General features: G+C 31.2%; 1 protein-coding gene and 1 long non-coding RNA gene across 2 annotated transcripts in view; one reads left to right on the forward strand and one right to left on the reverse strand.

Moving 5' to 3' along the window:
* LOC142241728 (uncharacterized) overlaps positions 1-18,924 on the forward strand; it is a 262,134-nt gene that overhangs the window by 213,642 nt on the left and 29,568 nt on the right. The window lies entirely within an intron of this gene.
* LOC142241026 (putative inorganic phosphate cotransporter) lies at positions 342-17,126 on the reverse strand. The gene is made up of 4 exons (XM_075312770.1): positions 16,971-17,126; positions 1,853-1,989; positions 680-1,753; positions 342-603 (listed from the first exon to the last, which is right to left on the reverse strand). The coding sequence occupies exons 1-4, from the start codon at positions 16,990-16,992 to the stop codon at positions 352-354; spliced, it is 1,485 nt and encodes a 494-aa protein (XP_075168885.1). The 5' UTR covers positions 16,993-17,126; the 3' UTR covers positions 342-351.

The raw sequence follows: 18,924 nt of genomic DNA on the forward strand, positions 1-18,924 counted from the left end.
TTGCAAGAAAATTTGTCATCAAACCCCCTAAAATTCTATATATTATCAAAAAACCCGCTACGACGAAGAGTTTTCAAAGTAAACTATTATATTTGATTCATGGCGGTGGGTATTTAAGATTCGGCCTGGCCGAACTTACTGCTGTATATACTTGTTTGTAAAACTATTTTTCGAAATAAATAAATATGAAATAAAATAAAACTAAACCAAGAGCCCGTTGGGCTGTTCGAAAGTTTTTCCCGAACACCTAACTGGAGCCTAACTTTAATTTTGATTCAACAAAAATGTGAAGACTTTATCCTGGTCCAGTGTAGGATTTTGTGTATTTAAATTCAATTAAAATTATTTTTTTTATAATTTATTTAATTTGTTTCTATTATAATTATCACTATTCGATTCAGAAGTAGTTGACGTAACTTCCGTATCCTCTATGCTATTGTCATATCCTTGGAAAGAACTACTCTCCACGTCTTTGGATAAAAGAAAATCTTCAGCATCCCAAGGTTGCGTATCGGTGGTACCGCAAGTAATATAAAAAAGATTGCCAAAGAAAAAAACCCCTGCAGCAATGGCAAATACAATTTGCCACAGAGAACGTTCACGCTAAAGTTCAAGGAAAAAAAAAAACGCAATCATTAAAAAAGATTTGCAATTTAAAAAAATCTTTATCCAAACTTACCACATCGGTTACAATAACACCCACCACTAATGGTGAAATAAAGGGAGTAAAGTTTGCTATGGTATTCACCACCGACATTAAAAGTCCAGCATGATTTGGTGATAGATCTATGGTATTTAGAGAACTGCCAATTATATTTCCACTATTAAGGGCCACTATGGCGGTCATTAGTCCTATGGCTAAGGCTTTGTTATTATCATCAAGGAATCCTATGCCAATAAGACCCACTGCAGGTATCCAAAATGACATGCTATTGAATAGTCTACGTATTCCAGTTAAACTTAAAATCTTTTTTCTTCGCAGAAAATCCTCAAGCATTAAATAGACATAGGACATAATCCACATGGCCATGAAGGGTAAAGAGGAAAATAATCCATTTGCTTGAATTTCCATATTCAAAACTCCATTAAGATAGGATGGAATTTGGGCTTGCATTGTAGATAATCCCCAATTTTGTGATGATCTAGCTACGATCAAGGCATAAAATGGCAACGAAGTGAAAACAGCTTTCCAAGGAACAGGAATTCTCTTTTCTTGGGCATCATTCTTATGGGCCACACTCAGGGATAGATATTGCTTCTCTGATTCAGTGATAAATTTGGAGTCGCTAGGATCATTACATCCAAAAATCAACCATATGAGACACCATGTTAGACATATTCCCGCAGATACATAGGATATTCCTGGCCAACCCATTGGTCCCTTGGCTATAACACCACTTATAGCCATGGCCAAAATGGTACCACAATCCACTCCAGTTAAGCTGAAACCTCCCAAACGATTTCGTTCTTCTGCCGGACTCCATAAGGCCAAATGCTCAAAAATACAAGGGAAGATCATACCTTGCACCAGACCTTGTATGACACGTATGCCACAGAAAACTTCCCATCCACCCCAACCCACACACCAAGGTGTTAAGGCACTCAGCAGACCCGAAATAAAGGTAGACAAACCCATAATCGCTTTCGCTCCAAAACGTTTGCATAGAACACCTCCCAGGAATTGTGTACAAACATAGCCCCAGAAAAAACTGGATAATATATAGGATATCTCCTTTTCACTCCAATCATATTCCTGCAAGAAAGAATTTTTGAATAATTTTTTCTGTATTCAATTCTGGTGCTTGACGGACGAACTAATCACCACCAAAACTGTTGACGCTTGTGTACTTACCGGAAAGTCCGGATTTGCAGTCTCAGCATTTGTCATAGCCACAACAGCTACTCCAATATTCAGACGACTACAATAGATGACTGTAACATTCAAGAATAAGAGGAGGATTTGCACATGCCGCATACCAATTTTTGGACCTAGAATAATAAGTAAAGTAAATATATAGGTGAGAAAAGGTTAGGTATATATATATTCTAGACTATTCAGTCTCTTGTTAGGAACTTCTCTCTTATTAATGAGTGCTGTCCGATTCTATGTTCAGCTCAATGGCAAGGGATCTCCTTTTTATAGCTGAATCCGAACGGCGTTTCGCGTTGTGGTGAAATTACTTAGAGAACCTTTGAACCACCCAGAAATGCCACCAGCATTCATTAGCGTAGCTAGACAATTTTCCTAGGGGGGGGCTATAGCCCCCCTAGCTAAAAATTTATAGACTGAACTTATAGGTTCAATTATTGTTTTATTTCATAAAAAAGAATACAAAAATAGACATCAAAATAATATATAATAAAGCAACTAAAAGTTGTTCCACACTTTAAAACAAATCCCAAAATTGGGATTTTGCCACAAAAATGCTAAATCCATTATAGAAAAATCGATAATTTTTGAAAATATTTAAACAAGCGTTAGAATGCATTAAAAATCATAAAAAAAATATAAAAATTATTATAAATTAATGTTTCTTGAAGCTCGAGGTCTTTTTAAATATTTATATAATTCTAACAAAAGGTCGACCAAAAATCAAATAAAAAACGAATAAATAAAAATTATTTATTTGGGAAAATATCACACAATTTTTTAATTCACATTCAAAACTCTGAATTCGGATCACACCGTAAGAAGTCTTGCAAATTCGGTGGACATTCGTTCGCTTCTCCGCCAATTTTGCACCACTTCCGGACCCAAAAAGAACATTTTCACTTCTTTTTTGGCGACGCTTTTTTGCAGCATTATTAAGAATTTATGAAAGAATAGTTTTAATACCAATTACTAGTTTTTAATTAAGATGACTAACAGGCTGTTAGTTATTCAACTAAACCATAAGTTCAATCACAGCTCTATTTCATAAATATCAGACTTCAAACATTGCCATAGGCAACTGCTACCACAACACAAGTAATTCGATTGTGCATGAAAGTCTTTAGCGGTTGTATTTACTTGTTTAATTTTTATAAAAATGTAAATTCGTAAATATGTTTTCAAATTCTGGGGGGGGCTAAATTTTTTCTGGGGGGGTCTAAGCCCCCTCCCCAGAGGCCTTCCTACGCTTATGCCAGCATTACTGAGAAACTTTTTGGTTTTCGGTCGAAACTGGTGTTGAACCCACGTATGTAAGTCGAACAATGTAAAGCATTGTAACATAGTGACTCCTTGAAGCTAAGTTTTTCTGGGATAGAAACAAATCGAGGTTTATTATTTTAAAGTAAATTTTGTTTTAATGTTACGAGTTAAACAGGGTAGCTTAAATGAAGTGTTGCTAAGTTTACTCCGATGTATCTACCAATGTAAAAATGATAATTCACAGAAAAAAGTCCCTAGTTAAACTAATGCCAAATTTAAGTTATTTTTATTGCAAAAAAAAAATATTTATTTTAAGCTAAATTTTATTATTTTGTTTTCGAAATTTTCCACAGCCCAATTAAATTTTCCTTAATTTCCCAAATATGTCTCAAACTTTTATGAACTAAATATGAGTATAAAATTCAACGACCGTAACCGTAAATAAACAATGTGAACTAAAGCAAAAGAAAATTTTCCTATGATTCCCAAAAATAGTACGAATGAACTACTGCACGCATAGAAGGAATATGATTACCTCTTAGGTTAGGTTAGGTTAAAGTGGCAGCCCGATTAAGATTCAGGCTAACTTAGACTATTCAGTCCATTGTGACCTCTTAGAGCAAAATGTTATTTTTTGACGGTGAACATGTAACATGTTTGTGGCGTTTAATATTTAGGAATCAGAGAACAAAAGCAAATATTAATAATAGAAAATCGCTGTATTGTTTTTTCGACATATTCCCTATTAAGATCTATACACTTTTACATCCATTTGACCCAATTGTCTCCGAAACATGATTTCTGAACGTATCCATCACTTCTTCAGGTGTCGATGTGCGAGAGCTCGCAGAGTATCAGTCAACTGCTGTTTACTTTCGGGCTCATACATTTAGATCCACGATTTTTCACCTGTCACGATGTCATAGATGTGTTTCGATCAATCGACATGAGCCTTTTTTGGAGCGATTGACAAAATCCAAACCAAAATTTGGAGACAAATTTACCAAAAATCTAACAAATTCGCCTATTTTGCAAAATTTTATTTCTATAGAAAAATTTCTCAAATTTTTATTTCTATAGAAAATTTTGTAAAAATTTTATTTCTATAGAAAATTTTGTCAAAAATTTTATGTCTATAGAACATTTTGTCAAAAATTTTATGTCTATAGAAAATTTTGTTAAAAATTGTATGTCTATAGAAAATTTTGTCAAAAATTTTATGTCTATAGAAAATTGTGTCAAAAATGTTATTTTTGTAGCACATTTTGTCAAAAATTTGATTCTATAGGAAATTTTGTCAAAATTGTATATCTATAGACAATTTTGTCAAAATTTTATTTCTATAAAAGATTTTGTCAAAATTTCATTTCCATAGAAAATGTTGTCAAAATTTCAGTTCTACAGAAAATGTTGTCAACATTTTATTTCTATAGAAAATTTTGTCAAAATTTTATTTCTATAGAAAGTTTTGTCAAAAATTTTGCGTCTATCGAAAATTTTGTCAAAAATTTTATTTCTAAGAAAATTTTGTCAAAATTTTATTTCTATAGAAAATTTTGTCAAAATGTTATTTCTATAGAAAATTTTGTCAAAATGTTATTTCTATAGAACTGGAATTTTGACAAAATTTTCTAAAGATATCAAATTATGACAATTTTTTTTTAAATAAAATTTTGACAAAATTTTCTATAGAAATAAAATTGACAATATCTTTTTTGAAATAAAATGTTGAAATTTTTTGGAAATAAAATTTTGATAATTTTTTTAAATAAAATTTTGACATTTTTTTACAATAAAATTTTGGCAAAATTTTCTATAGAAATAGAATTTTGACAACATTTTCTATAGAAATGCAATTTTGACAAAATTTTTGTTTTGTACGTGAAATAAATACTTTGAAACTCCGTGAAATAAATACTTTTGTTTTGTGTTTACCCAAAAAAATATGTTTAATTAGGTCGAAAACCTTAGTTGTTAGTATTAGTTGTATTTATTTTCATAATATATTATGATTTTAAATAAACTAATAATAATAATAATAATAAATATGTTTAATTTAATTTTTTGACGATTTTTATAATACAAGTGCCGATTATGACGATTTTTATCGAAAAAAGTGACGTTTTTTCTTGAAATTTTATTGCCAGCCCTGCAGAGATGTGTTTCGAAGCATTGCGATTGCATTTTTGTAGCATTTCTTCCAACAATCGACACCAGCCCTTTTTGGAGCGATTGACAAACTATGTGGGATCTTACCAAAATCCAATCCAAAATTTGGAGAAAATTTTACCAAAGAATTAACAAAAACGCTTGTTTGCAAAATTGTATTTCTATATAAAATTTTGTCAAAATTTTTATTTCTATAGAAAATTTTGTCAAAATTGAATTTCTATAGAAAATTTTTTCAAAATTCTATTTCTATAGAAAATATTGTCGAAATTTTATTTCTATAGAGAATTTTGCCCAAAAATTTTATGTCTATAGAATATTTTGTCACAAATTGTATGTCTATAGAACATTTTGTCAACAATTTTATGTCTATAGAAAATTTTGTCAAAAATTTTATGTCTATAGAAAATTTTGTCAAAAATTGTATGTCTATAGAAAATTGTGTCAAAAATGTTATTTTTGTAGCAAATTTTGTCTAAAATTTGATTCTATAGGAAATTTTGTCAAAATTGTATATCTATAGAAAAATTTGTCAAAATTTTGATTCTATAGAAAATTTTATCAAACTTTTATTTCTATAGAAATTTTGTTAAAATTGTATATCTATAGAAAATTTTGTCAAAATTTTATTTCTATAGAAGATTTTTTCAAAATTTAATTTCCATAGAAAATGTTGTCAAAATTTCTATAGATATACAATTTTGACAAAATTTTCTATAGAAATAAAATTTTGACAAAATTTTCTATAGAAATACAATTTTGCCAAAATTTTCTATAGAAATAAGATTTTGACAAAATTTTAGAAATACAATTTTGACAAATTTTTCTATAGAAATGGAATTTTTACAAAATTTTCTATAAAAAGAAAAGTTTGACAAAGTTTTCTAAAGAAATAAAATTTTGACAATTTTTTACCCTGCGCCACACTGTGGAAGTTAGTGTATACGTTTGCAACACCCCGAAGGAGACGAGATAGACACATGGTGTCTTTGGCAATAATGCTCAGGGTGGGTCCCTGAGTCGATCTAGCCATGTCCGTCTGTCTGTGAACACATTTTTGTGATCAACGTCTAGGTCGCTGTTAAAGTCCAATCGCCTTCAAATTTGGCACAAGTTCCTGTTTTGGATCAGAATAGAACCCTGTTGATTTTGGAAGAAATCGGTTCAGATTTAGATATAGCTCCCATATATATAATTCGCCCGATATAGACTTATATGGACTCAGAAGCCAGAGTTTTACCCTGATTTGCTTGAAATTTTGCACAAACATAACATTTGGTCGTATAGTCAAGTGTGCAAAATTTGATTGAAATCGGTTCAGATTGAGATGTAGCTACCATATAAATCTTTCGCCCGATATAGACTTATATGGCACCAGAAGCCAGAGTTTTACCCTAACTTGCTTGAAATTTTGCACCAGGAGAACAATAAGTACTGCAGTCAGGTGTGCCAAATTTGGTTGAAATCGTTTCGGATTGAGATATAGCTCTCATATATATTTTTCGCCCGATATGGATTTATATGGCCCCAGAAGCCAGAGTATTTGCCCAATTTGGTTGAAATATGTCACTAGGAGTACAATTAGTAGTGTAGTCAAGTGTGCGAAATTTTATTGAAATCGGTTCAGATTTAGATATAGCTCGCATATATATCTTTCGCCCGATTTTCCGTCATATGACCACAGAGGTCAAAGTTGTAGTCCGATTTATGTGAAATTTTGCAAAGGGAGTAGAATTAGCATTGTAGCTATGCGTGCCAAATTTGGTTGAAATCGGTTCAGATTTAGATATAGCTCCCATATATATGTTTTTCTGATTCCGACAAAAATGGTCAAAATACCAACACTTTCCTTGTAAAATCGCCACTGCTTAGTCGAAAAGTTGTAAAAATGACTCTAATTTTCCTAAACTTCTAATACATATATATAGAGCGATAAATCATAAATAATCTTGTGCGAAGTTTCCTTAAAATTGCTTCAGATTTAAATGTTTCCCATATTTATACCCTTCACCACTACAGTGGTACAGGGTATAATAAGTTTGTGCATTTGTATGTAACGCCAAGAAGGAAAAGTCTGAGACCCATCGTTTAGTATACCGATCGTCTTAGAATTAAATTCTGAGTCGATTTAGCTATGTCCGTCCGTCTGTCCGTCTGTCTGTCTGTCTGTCTGTCCGTCCGTCTGTCTGTTCATGTATTTTTGTGCGCAAAGTTAAGGCCGATCGTCCTCAAATTTGGCATAGGGTCGTTTTTTGGGACAGAGACAATCGCTATTGATTTTGGAAAAAAATCGGTTCAGATTTAGATATAGCTGACATATATATTTATCCCCGATCTGGTCATAATTGGCGTGTTTATCAACCGATGTTCTTCAAATTCAGTACATCCAAATATTTTATGAGCCTCGAAAAACATGCAAAATATCAGCCAAATCGGTTTAGATTTAGATATAGCTCCAATATATAGCTTTCGCCCGATTTACACTCATTTGCCCACAGAGGCCAATTTTTTGCTCCGATTTAGTTGAAATTTTGCATAGAGAGTAGAATTAGCATTGTAGCTATGCGTGCCAAAGTTGGTTGAAATCGGTTCAGATTTGGATATATCTCACATATATAGCTTTGGACCGATTTACACTCATATGACCACAGAGGTCAATTTTTAACTCTGATTTAGTTGAAATTTTGCACAGGGAGTAGAATTAGCATTGTAGCTATGCGTGCCAAATTTGGTTCACATCGGTTCGGATTTAGATATAGCTCCCATGTATATGTTTTTCTGATTTCGACAAAAATGGTCAAAATACCAAAATTTTCCTTGTAAAATCGCCACTGCTTAGTCAAAAAGTTGTAAAAATGAATCTAATTTTCCTAAACTTCTAATGCATATATACCGATCGATAAATCATAAATAAACTTTTGCGAAGTTTCCTTAAAATTGCTTCAGATTTAAATGTTTCAAATATTTTTTTACTAACATTGTGTTCCACCCTAGTGCATTAGCCGACTTAAATTTTGAGTCTATAGATTTTGTAAAAGTCTATCAAAATTTGGGACAAACCTTTATATATAGACCCCATCACATTTGACGGATGTGATATGGTATCGAAAATGTATATCTACAAAGTGGTGCAGGGTATAATATAGTCGGCCCGCCCGACGTTAGACTTTCCTTACTTGTTTTTTACTAATATTGTGTTCCACACTAGTGCATTTGCCGACTTAAATTTTGAGTCTATAGATTTTGTAGAAATCTATCAAATTCTGTCCAGATCGAGTGATATTTAAATGTATGTATTTGGGATAAACCTTTATATATAGCCCCCAACACATTTGACGGATGTGATATGGTATCGAAAATTTAGATCTAGAAGGTGGTGCAGGGTATAATATAGTCGGCCCCGCTTGACTTTAGACTTTCCTTACTTGTTTTTTACTAACGTAGTGTACCATCCTAGGGCATTAGTCTATAGATTATAAATTTTGTTCAGATGGAGTCAGATTTAAATGTATGTATTTGGGACAAAAACCTCTATATATAGCACCCAACTATAAAATAAAATTTTGACAAAACTTTCTATAGAACTAAAATTTTGCCAAATTTTCTATAGAACTAAAATTTTGACATAATTTTTTAGAGAAATAAAATTTTGACAAAATATTCTATAGAAATAAAATTTTGACAAAAATTTCCATAGAAATAAAATTTTGACAAAATATTCTATAGAAATAAAATTTTGACAAAATATTCTATAGAAATAAAATTTTGACAAAATGTACTATAGATATAACATTTTGTATAGGAATAAATGTCCCAAACATTATATGCTGGCACTTAAAAAAATGTGCTAAAAATTTGAGTTCCAAACATACAATTTTTACACCGAAACATATGAGATACAGTCTTTTTCGTCCGTGTACTAATTGAGTTTTAACTCATATTTGTTGTACAAATTGCTTTTTGTTTATTAACAAATTAAAAAAAAAAACCTTGCTGTCATATAATTATTATCAAATGGTATAAAATAATTCACACCGTATTTGTTTCCCATTATTTGTAATATATAATTAAAGTTAATTTCCCTACATCATCATACCTCACAACGCACATCAATGTAAATAAAAATTCATTTGACAAATTTTATTTACAATTGATATGACAAGTTGTTATTATTTGCTCAAACACAATTGAAAGCGGGTCGAAAAAAAAACTACAAAAAACCAAATGATGGATTTATATTCTAAAATTATTCTCTGTTGGCAGATGATCAAACAGACGTTTTATGTAATGGGTGGTAAGCTGCGTTAAAAATTTAGTTCAATAATGATTTGATGATGGTATAAATTTAACGTAATCTTCGACATATTTTCTGCAAAAAATGTATGTATGTTTATGACAATGTTTAATAGGGGAAAATATTTCATGTGAACATACTATATTTTTGGAAACACCTCAAACTAACTTAATAAAATATTTTGTACTACTCAATGCCACCCGAAGCTCCTCCATAATGGTGGAAGAGGGGGTATATGAACTTTGTTATTCCGTTTATAACACACCACAACATTGATCATGGGATCATGAGATCAATGTTGTGGTGTGTATGTATATTCAGGGCATGATGAATTTTTGAGTCGATCTAGCCATGCCAGTCCGTCCGTGTATTGAAATCACGGTAACTTCTCAACGAAACACACTATCGACGGGTTGGTTCAACAAGAGAAAATACGGGTGGGTTCAAGGGTAAAAAAACCAGAAGTGTCTATATGTATCCAGTCCATTACACAATATCTATGTGTAATGGACTGGATAGTCTAACAATATGGTCACATATGGTGACCAAAATGAGTGGCAAACTTTTTTCCAGGACCATGTTTTTTAATATCTGGTATACCGTTTTTGGAAAATACTCTTGTCTTGATGTTATATACACAAAAAAAAATATTGTCGTGAGGCCAAAAATTTCATGTCTTTAAATCCGAATGTAAATTTTCATTTCTCTAATACAAAGATTTTTTCCGTGTCCAAAAGACGATAAACTTTTCAACGGCGTCGTATTGTCCTTATAATTAAGTGATTTCACTTAAAAATGGGTATCATAACATGAAAGAAAAAATGTTTGAGCTGAGGTCAACTTGGCCTTAATAATTCAGAAAAATTCTTTACATTTAATGAAATTGTCTTTAAATTTGTTGTCTTTTTGCATCTTAACTACAAAGCAAGAAATCGTTCAAATATAGGACATGTTTTTCAACACTTTATTTTAAAGACGTTTTTACTTGAAACATAGCATAATTCCTACTCGAAGTCGAGTTTTAATTCGGAAAATAAGGTTGTCGTTGACTCGTTTTTAAAGGACATATGAAGAAAAAAAAGCTGAAAAAGCTAAAAACTAAAATTTGCTTCCTAGAAGCAAGTACACAAAATCCAAGTTTAAAAGAGAACTGTGTCTTAAAAGTATCCTTACTTGTATTTTCCGTTTCTTTGGCTCGGAATCAATAGCAAAATTTTTAAAATAAAGACAAAATCTTTCGAACCGGGCCTGTTCTTTTTTTCAGTGTACCCAATATGAGCTAGAATTGTTTTCTGGTTTGACTGTGAAATCGAATTCATTTTTGAATTCTGTCAAAAATTTGCCCAGTGTACCGTAACGCAACTGAGCCTAATAAAACCGACCTCTTGATTTGACTTTAGGACACGGTTTCCACAGTTGGTAGATATTCTTCCCCAACTAAAATATTCTTCACAAATTGCTTTAAGAAATAAAATTTTAACAAAATTTTCCAGAGAAATAAATTTTTAACAAAATTTTCTATAGAAAAAAAAAATTTAACAAAATTTTTTACAGAAATAAAATTTTGACAATATTTTTTACTGAAATAAAATTTTGTCAAAATTTTCCATAGAAATAACATTTTGGCAAAATTTTCTATAGAAATACAATTTTGACAAAATTTTTTATAGAAATACAATTTTGACAAAATTTTCTATAGAAATAAAATTTCGATAAAATTTTTTACAGAAATAAAATTTTAACAATATTTTTTACTGAAATAAAATTTTGTCAAAATTCTCTATAGAAATCAAATTTTGGCAAAATTTTTTATAGAAGTACAATTTTGACAAAATTTTTTATAGAAATATATTTTTGACAATATTTTCTATAGAAATCAAATTTTTGCAAAATTTTCTATAGAAATACATTTTTGACAAAATTTTCTATAGAATAAAAAATTTTTACAAAATTTTCTATAGAAATAAAATTTTAACAAAATTTTTTACAGAAATAAAATTTTGACAATATTTTTTTACTGAAATAAAATTTTGTCAAAATTTTCCATAGAAATAAACTGTTGGCAAAATGTTCTATAGAAATACAATTTTGACAAAATTTTTTATAGAAATACATTTTTAAAAAAATTTTCTATAGAAATAAAATTTTGTCAAAATTTTCCATAGAAATAAAATTTTGCCAAATATTCTATGGAAATACAATTTTGATAAAATTTTTTATAGAAATACATTTTTGACAAAATTTTGTATAGAAATCAAATTTGGCAAAATTTTCTATAGAAATACATTTTTGACAAAATTTTCTATAGAATAAAAAATTTTGACAAAATTTTCTATAGAAATAAAATTTTAACAAAATTTTTTACAGAAATAAAATTTTGACAATATTTTTTAGTGAAATAAAATTTTGTCAAAATTTTCCATAGAAATAAACTGTTGGCAAAATGTTCTATAGAAATACAATTTTGACAAAATTTTTTATAGAAATACATTTTTAACAAAATTTTCTATAGAAATAAAATTTTGACAAAATTTTCTATAGAAATAAAATTTTGATAAATTTTTTTACAGAAATAAAATTTTAGCAATATTTTTTACTGAAATAAATTTTTGTCAAAATTCTCTATAGAAATCAAATTTTGAAAAATTTTCTATAGAAATACAATTTTGACAAAATTTTTTACAGAAATACAATTTTGACAAAATTTTTTTTATAGAAATACAATTTTGACAAAATTTTCTATAGAAATAAAAATTTGACAAAATTTTCTATAGAAATTAAATTTTGACAAAATTTTTTACAGAAATAAAATTTTGACAAAATTTTTTACAAAAATAAAATGTTGACAAATGTGTCTACAAAAATAAAATTTTGACAAATGTTTCTATAGAATACATTTTTGACAACATTTTCTATAGAAATAAAATTTTGACAAAATTTTCTATTGAAATAAAATTTTGACAAAATTTTTTATAGAAATACAATTTTGACAAAATTTTTTACAGAAATAAAATTTTAACAATATTTTTTACTGAAATAAAATGTTGTCAAAAATTTCTATAGAAATCAAATTTTGACAAAATTTTTTATAGAAATACAATGTTGACAAAATTTTTTACAGAAATAAAATTTTAACAATATTTTTTACTGAAATAAAATTTTGTCAAAATTTTCTATAGAAATCAAATTTTGGCAACATTTTTTATAGAAATACAGTTTTGACAAAATTTTTTACAGAAATACAATTTTGACAAAATTTTTTATAGAAATTAAATGTTGGCAAAATTTTCTATAGAAATAAAATTTTGACAAAATTGGTTTACAGAAATAAAATGTTGACAAAATCTCTGCGAAATAAAATTTAGACAAAATCTTTTAGAAATAAACTTTTTTCTATAGAAATAAACTTTTGACAAAATGTTCTGTAGAAAAGAAGATTTTCTGTAGAAACAGAATTTTAGCAAATTCTTATCCGAAAATTTTCTATAAAATCAATATCTTTAAAAACATAAATTTCTGGTTTAGGCCGTACAGTTTCCTGCCTTTGTAGAAGTAGTAACAAATAAAAAATACTTTAAACTTCGACGCATTAATAATTCAAGGGATGATAAAAAAATAATAAATAAACTTCTAAAAAAAAAAATAATAAAACATTTCTATTGAAGAAATATTTTTTTTTCATAATAACCAATGAAATTCGATCAAACACAGCAAAATAATGTTTTTTTATTTGGTAGTTTTTTGGTAAAATGTTCTTCAAATTTTGCTAGATTAGGTTAGGTAGCCCGATGTATCAGGCTCACTTAGACTATTCAGTCCATTGTGGTACCACATTGGTGGACTTCTCTTCTATCACTGAGTGCTGCCCGATTCCATGTTAAGCTCAATGACAAGGGACCTCCCTTTTATAGCCGAGTCCGAACGGCATTCCACATTGCAGTGAAACCACTTAGAGAAGTTTTGAAACCCTCAGAAATGTCACCAGCATTACTGAGGTGATATTTCTGATTAATTAATAGCTAGATTAATTCTGGCGCGAGTGGCAACCATGCATCAGGCTCCTTTTGGGAGGAGCAAATTTTATCCGATCTGGTTAAAAGTTGGTACACCCTTAAAAAAAATCGCTTCTTTAACATATGTTCCAAACATATTTTGCAGGAAGCACATATATTATTGGATACTGTCGAAACATTAATATGTTTGTTTTATGTGAACATATTATATGTTTGGAAGCATTTTGAGCCCAAAAATATTATATGCTTGAAAGAATTTTCCCCAAAGAAGATTGTGCTCATTCCCTAACATAATTTTCACTTCCACGAAATTTTTAGTTTTTTCTGTAATACAAATAATGTTGAAGAAATTATTCAATTTTATAATTTTTTTAAATTTTACCTTTCGCCTGGACGGAGAATCGAACCAGGGACCATACAGTTTGTAAGCCAACACACTATCCACTGGGCTACGTAGCAGTTATAGTCACCAGTAAACAATTATCGTTATAAGTTACATTTATATAGCATAGTTTGCAGCGCCCACGAGCCCATCCAAACATAACATTATTGAACATAAACATACATTTGTTGGCCACGTGGAGCAGTGGTTAGCATGTCTGCCTTGCATGCAAAGGGTCGTGGGTTCAATTCCTGTTCCGACCAAACCAATTTTTTTTTTTTTTTTGTAATTTAGACATTTATACTATATTAAATTTTTGTAAGGAAACTTCGAAATGTGGGTTATTAAAGATTTACAGTCAGAAACATATAAACGAAATGGCTTTTGAATAAAATATTATTATTTTTTTTTTGCAAAAATAACAATTTTATAACAAAAAACTGTTTTTGGTATAAAAGTTTGAAATTTTGGAAGAAAATCAAAAACTCTAACAAAAGAAGAGTATAAACATACATAAATAATTTTATAATGTACACATAAGTTTATTTAGCCGTGAACCGTTTTTTACTAACATTTAACACCATTTTAAATGCCTTTCAAACTTATCGTCTTTTGAACTTAATTTCATTTTTACCTTTAAGGACTTTAAAAAATGTATGTCCACAATGCCAAAATGATAAACAAAACACTTGTCCACACATACATAAAATTCTCCTCTCAAGGCGAAAACACATGCTGTTTTTTTTCTCTTGGTTCCGAATGTATATTCTCTTTACTACGAATACTCATTCTAATATTCAAATTAAATAATATTTTGACTTAAGAAATTCAAATTTTTGGCCTTATCATAAAGCAGTTTTCCGAAACAACATACAACCGTTTCACACAAATTGTAAACATATATATGTTTACTCGAAATTTGTAAATTTATATATGTTTACATTCACACATATTATTTTTATGAAACATTCATGCCCCAAACATAATATATTCTAACATATTAACATAGATGTCCCAAACATTTAGTGTTAGTTTAGGAACATTACATGTTTGCACTTAAATATATTGTGTTTACAAATTGTGCCCGAAACACATTTTGTTTATATCGGAACATATGAAAAACATATTTTTCTAACAGTGTATGTAATGTTGGTATATGTCCTCTAATAGCCTTCGAAAAATTGGTTCATATCGTTCCCTATTTATAAATAGCACCCATATAAATCGATCCCCAGATTTGTATACCGGAGACTCTTGAACGAGCAAATTTCATCCAATTCGGTTGAAATTGTATCAACCCTGCGAAAATTGATTTATAGCGATCTATAATTGTACGTAGCCCCCATATAAACCGATCTCCCCAAATTTGACTTAGCAATTCTCTTGGAGGCATCGATAAACTTAATTCAATTTTTGGTGGTGAATCTCCGTCAAGGACCAGTGCTTATCGATGGTATATATGGGAGCCACCGTGGTGCAATGCTTAACATGCCCGCCTTGCATCCACAGGGTCGTGGTTTCAAATCCAGTTTCGACCAAACACCATAACGTTTTTTCAGCGGTGGATTATCCCACCACAGTAATGCTGGTGACATTGCTGAGTATTTCAAAGCTTCTCTAAGTGGTTTCACTGCAATGTGGAACGCCATTCGGACTCGGCTATTAAAAGGAGCTTAACATAGAATCGGGCAGCACTCAGTGATAATCTAGAAGTTCACCACTGTGGTATCACAATGGACTGATTAGTCTAAGTGAATCTGAAATATCTGGCTGCCACTATACCTAACCTCACCTAGCGATGGTATGGTGAATTCTACCGAGGTCGTACTTCACTCCAAGACGAATTTCGTGAATGTAGTCCAAAATCAGTTGTTGTTCCGGAAACTATTAACACTGGACGCCAACTGATATTCCATGATCGTCATGAGACCTATCTTGAGATTGAGGCAACCTTAGACATTACTGCTGGTCCATACATTCAATGTTGCATGCAAATTTGACCGAGCAAACAATTTGTTCGCGTTGGATCCTATACAATGTGTCACTCGCTCAAAACAAGACTCGTGCCGATTAGTCGAAAGAAATGCTCCAAAAATGCGATCGCGATGCTTCAAAACGGTTCTATGACATGACAGGGATGACTAGTGGATTTATGTGTATGTGCCCGAAAGTAAATATCAGTCGACTGTATGGGTGTTTGAAGATTAACCAAATCCTACAAAAGTTAATCGCGCACGAAGCACTTCTATGTAAGTGATTGACTTTTTTCACATAAACAGGACATGTCGCAATACTACCGCTAGAACAACGCAGATCAGTTAATTCTGAGTGATACACAAGCATTACTTTGCTAGTTGTCTTCCAAGAAATCAGGAAAACTTACCGCCGAAGACGGATCACTCTTCATCACGATAATGCGAGTTCTCACACATCGATTCAAACAATTGCATTTGTGAACACTTAAAACATCGATTTGATGCGTCATCCATCGAATAGTCCTGACTTGGCACCGAATCACTTCTTTTTATTCCCGTACGTAAAAAAGTAAAATTACAGGTCAACATTTTTCGACACTGAAGAAGAGGTTGACGCGCTCAGAATTTATGTTTTGGAGATACGTATATCTCCAAAACATAAATTCAATTTACTTCCATTCTGGCAGGAGGTAGGTCATTTCCCCCATAAAACAATTTAGTTGTTTCTCTTTGTATAAAGGTCTTAGTCAATATTAGATTCATTTTCAACAAATAAAACTAGATAATCCCACAATTCATTATATAACAAAAGCGGTAGCACCAATCTTCCCTGTTTTTTGAATTGCTTTCGGTTTTCTTAAAACAGCACCTGGGAAGTTGTACACTTTCATATTTTTTTATTGTTATTGGTGCTTAGGTTTTTTTCGGCAAAATACCCATTTAATTCGATAATGATTATTTTCTTATTTTTTTTTTTTAGCAACAAACTGCTAATCTCGTATACCTTTATTGACTATAGTTTCCATTGTTTTATATTCATTTGCAAAGTTTGCACTTTATCGAATTTAATCGTTATTAAGTACGGAGAGGAACTTCTAATATTTGCAAAACACGTCTATAGTACTCGATAGGTGATTAACTTATGAAATTGTTTCATCGTCGAATACCTCCAGGTGCTAAAGATAGCTATGGAAATTTAAAATTGAAATATATATCCATATAAATGACGAGCCGAGAAAGTGATCGGATTTGAGCCATATTTCAATGAATGAATATACTAAATTGTTTATAGCGTTGCACAATGGGATGATTTAATTGTTATAATTATTCTTGTTTTGTTTTGTTTTTTTTTTTTTTTAATGATATGAGCCAACAAAAACAAGTTCGTGTTAATTTGTACACCCTCAAAAAAACAAACCTAGGCTTCAGGATTGGAGATGACCTCTTTATACGACTAATATTTTCGCCCAGCGAGAAACATTTTCTTCTAAATCTACGAGGTATGGGGCAACAGTTTGTAGGCCAACTCCACCAATGTAATCTTGGTGAGGTCTCCTTATTTAGTATTAAGGAATTGAGTACACTCACAAAACGTGAACCTTCCAGGCACTAAAGCCAATTTAACTCTATTTTAGTTAATGGAAATAATTATTAAACAAGTATATACGGCCGTAAGTTCGGCCAGGTCGAATCTTATGTACCCTCCACCATGGATTGCGTAGAAACTTCTGCGAAAGACTGTCATCCACAATCGAATTACTTGGATTGTGTTATCTTAAAACTTCTTAACATCGTTTTCTAAATTGTGATTTAGTCCATACGTGGTATATATTAGACAAAAACGGTATGTATAGGTAATTCTACAAATAATTACGCATCGATATGGAATTTTGCACGGTACGTAGAGAGCAAGAATTGAAATATGGGGGTCGCTTATATGGAGGCTATATACAATTATGAACTTGATATGGACCAATTTTTGTGTTATTGGGGATCGATTTATCTGAGGGCTATATATAACTATAGACCGATATGGACCTTGTTAGGCATGGTTGTTAACGGCCATATACTAGCACAATGTACCAAATTTCAACTGACTCGGATGAAATTTGCTCCTCCAAGTGGCTCCAAAACCAAATCTCGGGATCGGTTTATATGGGGGATATATATGAATTTGGACTGATATGGACCACTTTAGGCATGGTTGTTAAATATCATATACTACCACCACGTACCAAATTTCAACCAGATCGGATGAATGTTGCTTCTCCTTCGAAAGGCACCCGGGGTCAAATCTGGGGATCGGTTTATATGGGGGCTATATATAATTATGGACTGATATGAACCAATTCCTGCATGGTTGTTGGATGCCATATACTAACATCACGTACCAAATTTCAACCGAATCGGGTAAATTTTGCTCTTCCAAGGGGCTTCGGAGGTCAAATCTGGTGATCGGTTTATATGGGGGCTATATATAATTATTGACCGATGTGGACCAATTTTGGCATGGTTGTTAGAGATCACATACTAACACAGTGTACCAAATTTCAGCCGGATCGGATGAAATTTGCTTCTCTTAGAGGCTCCGCAAGCCAAATCGGGGGATCGGTTTATATGGGGGCTATATATAATTATAGACCGATGTGGGCCACTTTTTGCATGGTTGTTAGAGATCATATGGTGACACCATGTACCAAATTTCAGCCGGATCGGATGAAATTTGCTTCTCTTAGAGGCTCCGCAAGCCAAATCGGGGGACCGGTTTATATGGGGGCTATATATAATTATAGACCGATGTGGACCACTTTTTGCACGGTTGTTAGAGATCATTTGCTGACACCATGTACCAATTTTCAGCCGGATCGGATGAAATTTGCTTCTCTTAGAGGCTCTGCAAGCTAAATCGGGGGATCGGTTTATATGGGGGCTATATATAATTATGGATCGATGTGGAC

This window comes from Haematobia irritans, chromosome 5 (genome assembly GCF_050003625.1).
Source record: "Haematobia irritans isolate KBUSLIRL chromosome 5, ASM5000362v1, whole genome shotgun sequence".
Classification (NCBI taxonomy): domain Eukaryota; kingdom Metazoa; phylum Arthropoda; class Insecta; order Diptera; family Muscidae; genus Haematobia; species Haematobia irritans.